Below are 7,278 nucleotides of genomic sequence, written 5' to 3'. Positions count from 1 at the left end.
AGTCATATGGCATTTGTAAATAACAAGAATCTTTCTTATATTTGTTATCAAGACAATATTGATTAGCGGTTTAAAGAGTCTCTATGACAGTTTATAAACAAACTGTCATATGTCAGATGTCAACTGTCAGATCTTCGGTAGCTGTCTGCTCGGGCAGACGTCTATGACAGCTCTGATATTTTAATTTTATTTCCGGTTATTATTTGTTGAGTTCTGTGTTTGTTATTAAAGTGATCTCTTTCATAAAGTGTTGTGTTGTGTTTCTTATTTTCCGCGAGTTCCGTTGACGCGTGTGATATCTCGTTCTGCGGGCGTAACAATATGTATATTTATATAAATATAAATAGAAATAAAAAACTAATTTTAAAACATACTCATCAATATCTCGATTTGACGTCTCCTTTGAATGTTGTAAAACCGCTGCCAAATTCGACTAATAGTTGTGTATATGTACTCTCACACACGCGCGCGCGCCTGTTAGAGGCATGATATCATTTGCATTAGAACATTATGTCTGGCATTATGTACACTGCCGGCCAAAAGTTTGGATACACTTGCCTGTACACCGTTCATTTTTATTTAGCAAGATTCCACCGCTTTTTAATAAACTTTTTTGTTTTTTATTAGTTAGTTAAATCTTAATTTATATGAAAAAAATCAATTTGTCTGATTTTTATGAAAAGAATTATCGAAAATATCGCTAAAGTATAACTAGTGGTAGGCAAGTTCGGTGCTCGATAAGAGATATACATGCTTACTTCAATATCAGTTAATGTTTTGATGTTTTATTTACGTTTTACGTAAGTCACAATAAGCATTTAAAATTGGTTTTGTCAGTATTCTGTACGGTTGAAATGTGTCTACATCACTAGCAACTAAGAGTTCAAAGTTTTTTAAGTGTTTATGCACTGATCTAAAAAAATGGGAAAAAACAAAAAAATACCTATGGAAAAACGAGGTGCTATTATTGCCTTATATAATGAAGGCATGTCTTATCGAATCATCGCCAAAAAAATGAAAGTCTCATTAAAAGGTGTTCAATCAACTATTGCCAGATTCAAAGACACCGGCACCTTTCGTAGCCGTTCTCGCACAGGACGTTCAAAAGTAACCACCCGACAGGAAGATCAACATATAGTAGTTATTAGCAAGAGAAATAGACGCTTAACAGCACCAGAAATCCGCGCAGACATCAATAGAACTCGAAAAAATCCAGTATCGCTTACAACCGATAAGAGACGTTTAAGAATTGCCGGTCTAAAAGGATGTGTTGCAGTGAAAAAACCTTTGCTCCGTCCAATAAATAAGAAGAAACGACTTGAATGGGCTCTCCAACATCAAAACTGGACGATAGAGCAGTGGAAACAGGTACTTTGGACTGACGAATCCAAGTTTGAAATCTTTGGATCTCGTAGACGAATTTTTGTAAGAAGAAACACCTCTGAAAAAATGACGCCGCAGTGCATTGTGCCCACGGTAAAACATGGGGGTGGTTCTATAATGGTATGGGGTTGCTTTTGTGGCTATGGCATTGGAGATTTTATAAAAGTCGATGGTATTATGAGGAAAGAGAACTATAAAAATATTCTCATTCGAAATGCAACACCTTCTGGTGTCAGACTAATTGGCCGTGGCTTCATTTTACAACAAGACAATGATCCTAAGCACAGTTCCCGCCTCTGCCGAAAGTATTCAGAGAATAAAGAAGCTGATGGCGTTATCGTTAATATGGTCTGGCCACCTCAATCGCCCGATCTGAACCCAATAAAACTTCTATGGGAAGAGCTTGACAGAAAAATTAGAATCTCCTGTCCATTATCTGCTGGGGAGCTATGGCGACAATTACAAAATGCTTGGTCTTTCATAGAACAAGATACAATAAATAAATTAGTAAAAAGGATGCCTCGACTTGTGGAAACAGTCATCAAAAAGAAAGGTGGTTTTTTTGATGAAAAGGCAGTTTAAAAGTTGTCTCAAAAATTTTTTAAATTTAACTTATTTGTTTTTTTTTTAATTATCTATAGTTTTTGTATTATTATTTGATTATTTAAGCAAAAATTATATTAATAAAGGTTTTTGTTTCAATAATATCTGGTTTTTCAATGGTGTATCCAAACTTTTGGCCGGCAGTGTATGTCAGACTACATCTATAAATAATAGATGTATATATAATAGTAGTATTTAATAATAAAATGTGGTATAATAGGGCTACAGGCGAAGATCCACGTTAAAAAACCGAACGCGCTATTAGTGGCACCTCATAGGTAGTGTGGAAGACCACTTCGATAATTTATAATTATTTAACAAAATAAATGATAAACAGATCTTGCAATAGACAGATTGATAGATAGATAGAAAATAAATAGAATTATTGTGAAAATATTTCACATTAAAGTATTTAAAAAACTCATAATCAGTAGGAAAATTTTGTGACGAAAGTAATCAAAAAATGCGTGAGACTTCATTTCCAAGAAACGAAAAAACGTTTTATTGTCAGCTTATTCGGCTAATTGCGTTGTTAACTGCATGTTGATCGCGACGCATGAGAATTTTCACCTTTTATGACATATTTACAAATACTTCACAAAACGACATATAACATTAATATGAATCTAATATTTAAAGATTATCTTTTAAATTTTATTTTTTGAGTTAATTTATAAAATAAAAATTAGTAAATTAATAATATACATTATATATATATATAATGTTCTTTAATATTATAAAAGTTTATTTTTTTCGCCATAAACTCTTATTAATAATTTATACTTATATTAATAATTCAAATAATTCAAATGTTGATTGTAACGAAATTTTATTTATATCAATATAATATTATTTTACAAAGCTGTAAGTGCAAGCTTGAAAAAACATTTCACGCTGCCATACACAACAAGCGCGCAACGTCGCTTTGTAGCCGACTTGGTCGAGCGCACACAGACGCGTGACGTCAGCGGTCTTTTTTTTTTTGGTGTGGCAGGGGAAATTTTTTATGGATACCTACGGGTTTCGGGGGGAGACCCGTGGGTTATGTGGGAATCTCCTGGGGATAAATCCCAGGCATACCCACTAAAACCCCTGCCGGTAGCCTTCTTAGACCGTTTAGAGGGAGGGTGAGACATCACCAGAGATATTCTTCTCACCCTCCCTCAGGTCTGACCGTCTCGCGGTCTCTTCTCGGAAAAAAGGGGGGATTTAATTATCCTCCTTTCATGTTTCCCATCTTTATCGGGAAAGGCCGGACTACCGCGACCTTTCCCCGCCTTTCCGTGTTTGTTGGGGGGTTGAGGTCAGTCAGGAGCCCCCGCTCCTGGCTGACCCCCCGCCGAAAGGTGGAGAAGCCATAGAATTCCTAGAATTCCACCTTCCGGCCTGTCCGAGTTGGGAGGGCCTTGTTCGGGCCCTCCCACGGGGTCCCCCCCCCCCCCCCGGGGCTTGGTGAACATCACCGCCCGGGGAGGCCCCATTTATCACCTGCCCCTTTGGGGGTGGGGGGGTTGAGATGGCGGTGGCTGAGGAGAAGGAGCATCGTCTCCCCCTCCCACCGCTTCCTCTTTCCTCACTCTTTCCGCCTCCTCCTTCTGCGACATTACTCTGTCGCAGAATTTGGAGGCGGCTCTCCATTTGTCCTCTCCCTCCAGTATTGCTCTCACCAATGCCGGTAGGGAGAGGTCCTCGCCGACCACTGCGGTCAGAACCCGACGCTCTTCCTCCCACGCTTCACACTCTGTGAGAGTGTGCTGCGCCGAGTCCCGACCGGCCGCATAGTGGTGGCACTCGGTCGTATACTTTCTTCCTATCCTACACAGGTAATCACCGAAGCATCCGTGCCCGGTGAGTACCTGCGTAAGATGGAACCCAATTCCGTGTCCCCTCCTGTCCGCCCATTCCGGGAGACAAGGTTGGATGGCCTGGGTGGTCCATCTGCCCACCGTGGAGCCAATTAAGAGGATGCTGAAGTCATATTGTTACCGACCGAACTTCTAATTTTCTGGAAAGTATGGCATTTTTTATTGCTTTGATAGAATTACAAATCCTTTGGTGTAAGTAAAGTGCACATGCTAATCTTTCGGTGGATAGTGAAATTTAAACCAAAAAATAAAAAAAATTTTTGAAAATTTATCGACAATGTCACCTCAAAGAATTATATCTTTTATATCAAAATTATACTCTTCAATCTGCAAAACAAGAGTGTGCCGAAGAAGGGCGTATGAAACAATAATGGAAAACCAAAAAATAGAGCTTAGAGACTTATTTTCAAAATGCCATACTTTTCCAGATTTATGCAAAGCATGCGTGCAATATAGAAGAAAATGGTAAAAAAGAGCTATAGATTAGTTCCGCGATTTTGGGATAGAGGCGCTATACAGTTCTCAGTGTTATCTGTCATATACAGATTCTTTTAGGTTAGTTATGTGTGTTAGTTGTGCGTGTGTGTGTGTGTTTGTGTTATGTGCTACAAAACCCGGCTGAAAAAAATGGGTTGAAGGCACTCTGAAGGATAAAAAAGTGTATATATTATACATAAATTTTGCAACATTTTTGCAAATATTTATATTATTTAGTTACATACATTCATATTCTAATTTCTGTAAAATACTTTTATTCATGTGCTTCATGTGTTTATATTATATATATTATGTGCTCCATATTATGTATATTCACATCAAAGTATCTATGTAAAAAGTTAATATTATTTTGTATATTGTATATATTTTTATAATAAATGTATATGTCATATAACTTATTTATAAAGCATGAAATATAAAGGTATTTTTAGTTTCTTGTATGTATCACTTGTAAAAAAATTTGGATAAAAAAAACATTAATTTTGTGACTTGCAATAATCTGTTTCAATATATACTTCTTTTAAATACTTACAATTAGCCTTATTTTATGCGTTTACCTTGGTATCTAAAATACACATCAAAATGTAAAATTAATTTCTAGTTCAGTAGAAAAAAAACATTGTAGTCTTACACCAGAGAGGAATGATAAAATATCATGTATATGTAATAACAAATAAATCACTTTTCCACTGACATTATACACAACTTTGCAGAAATAATTTTATTCTGTGAATTTTGAATGTGTGGTGCAGTTTAAAACACACAGTCGAAATATGTTTATATTTTTTAAATAATAGTTCTGATTTTTCATGAATCACAGTGGTTTTATAAAATGTTCAATTTTAACAGTTTTTATTAGACTGTACTTTAGACAATATTATATTTTGCCATTTCTCTCTGTTGTAAGACAAGAATGTTTCGTTTCTACTGTAATACAAATACATTTTCGATTTTGATACGTATTTTAAATACCAAGTTAATCACATAAAATAAGGCTAATTGTAAGTATTTAAAAAAAGCATATAATAAAACAGATTATTGCAAGTCGCAAAATTAATGTTGTTTCTTTTATCAAGATTATTTTACAAATAATAGACACAAAAAAATAAAAATATCTTTATATTTCATGCTTTAGAAATAAAAAATATGGCATATATCATACATTTATTGTAAAAAAAGTATACAAAATGATGTCAATTTCTTAGAAAGATATTTTGATATGAATATAGATAATATGGAGCATATAATATACATTATATATATACATAGAGCATATGACGTAATAAAAGTATCTTACAATAAAGAATAAGACAAGCCAGAAGCAGTTTTCTCGTGGACTGGCATTAGAAAATTCTTATTCTTGTCTTCAAGCCAGAGGCGGTTTTCTCGTGGACTGGCATTAGAAGATTCTTATTCTTGTCTTCAAGCCAGAGGCGGTTTTCTCGTGGACTGGTATTAGAAAATTCTTATTCTTGTCTTCAAGCCAGAGGCGATTTCCTCGTGGACTGGCAATATAGAATAAGACAAGCCAGAGGCGGTTTTCTCGTGGACTGGCATTAGAAAATTCTTATTCTTGTCTTCAAGCCAGAGGCGGTTTTCTCGTGGACTGGCATTAGAAAATTCTTATTCTTGTCTTCAAGCCAGAGGCGGCTTTCTTGTAGACTGGCAATATAGAATAAGACAAGCCAGAGGCGATCTAACGTCAACTAACAATTTTTAATAAATATAGTCAGAGGCGATCTAACGTCAGCTGACAGTTTAGAAGAAAAAAAGCTAAAGGTGATTTATTCGTGAACTAGCAAATTGTAAGAAATATTGTCAGAGGCGATCTATCGTGAGCTGACAATTTTTAATAAATATAGCCAGAGGCGATCTAACGTCAGCTAACAGTTTAGAAAAAAGAGAACTAAAGGCGATTTATTCGTGGACTGGCAAATTGTAAGAAATATTGTCAGAAATGATCTAACGTCAGCTAACAATTTTTAATAAATATTGTCAGAGGCGATTTAACGTCAGCTGACCGTTTAGAAAAAAGAGAGCCAAAGACGATTTATTCGTGAACTGGCAGATTTTAAGAAATATTGTCATAGGCGATCTATCGTGAGCTGACAATTTTTAATAAATATAGCCAGAGGCGATCTAACGTCAGCTGACAGTTTAGAAAAAAGAGAGCTAAAGGCGATTTATTCGTGGACTGGCAAATTGTAAGAAATATTGTCAGAAATGATCTAACGTCAGCTAACAATTTTTAATAAATATTGTCAGAGGCGATCTAACGTCAGCTGACCGTTTAGAAAAAAGAGAGCCAAAGACGATTTATTCGTGAACTGGCAGATTTTAAGAAATATTGTCATAGGCGATCTAACGTCAGCTGACAGATTTGAAGAAATACGTATTTATTTTAGTTAGCAATTTACTGCACGTGTGGTCTGTTTATATTTTATCAGATAATTTATAAGGTCATTTAACCTTTTTTCTCGCAATTAAAATTCTAGCGTATGGCTGAATGATGTACATACGAGACAAAATAGACTTATACAAGGTGTCTAATAGATATAAGTTAGATATGATAAAAATATTTTATTTGAAAAATGTATGTATAATACTATATATCTAATTGGAAAAATATGTTATATGCTTTTCCTAAATTTATTCTTATGTAATTAATACAAAATAAATAAATAAGTTAATTAATTATTGAATACATACATATACATATTGAATATAGTTATCTTTATTTTGTATTTTATATAACTGAAATTATATATACTTCCATTATTTCAGTCATTATCATATAAAATACAAAGTAAAGATAACTATTTATTGAATATATGTGTATATGTATATATTAATTAATTGATTAATTAGTTATTTAGTATTTACTACATAAGGATAAAAATAAGAAAAGTATATGACATTTTTCTTCAGT

General features: G+C 34.4%; 1 protein-coding gene across 1 annotated transcript; it reads right to left on the bottom strand.

Moving 5' to 3' along the window:
* Positions 1-3,470: 3,470 nt before the first annotated feature.
* Positions 3,471-4,060, bottom strand: LOC136999522 (uncharacterized). The gene is made up of 2 exons (XM_067353862.1): positions 4,032-4,060; positions 3,471-3,924 (listed from the first exon to the last, which is right to left on the bottom strand). Exons 1-2 carry the CDS (start codon positions 4,058-4,060, stop codon positions 3,471-3,473), a joined length of 483 nt encoding a protein of 160 aa, XP_067209963.1.
* Between the last annotated feature and the right edge of the window lie 3,218 nt (positions 4,061-7,278).

This window comes from Linepithema humile, chromosome 4 (assembly GCF_040581485.1).
Source record: "Linepithema humile isolate Giens D197 chromosome 4, Lhum_UNIL_v1.0, whole genome shotgun sequence".
Classification (NCBI taxonomy): Eukaryota; Metazoa; Arthropoda; class Insecta; order Hymenoptera; family Formicidae; genus Linepithema; species Linepithema humile.
The sequence above is the reverse complement of the archived record's forward strand: the minus strand, read 5'-3'. Positions and strand labels throughout refer to the sequence as shown.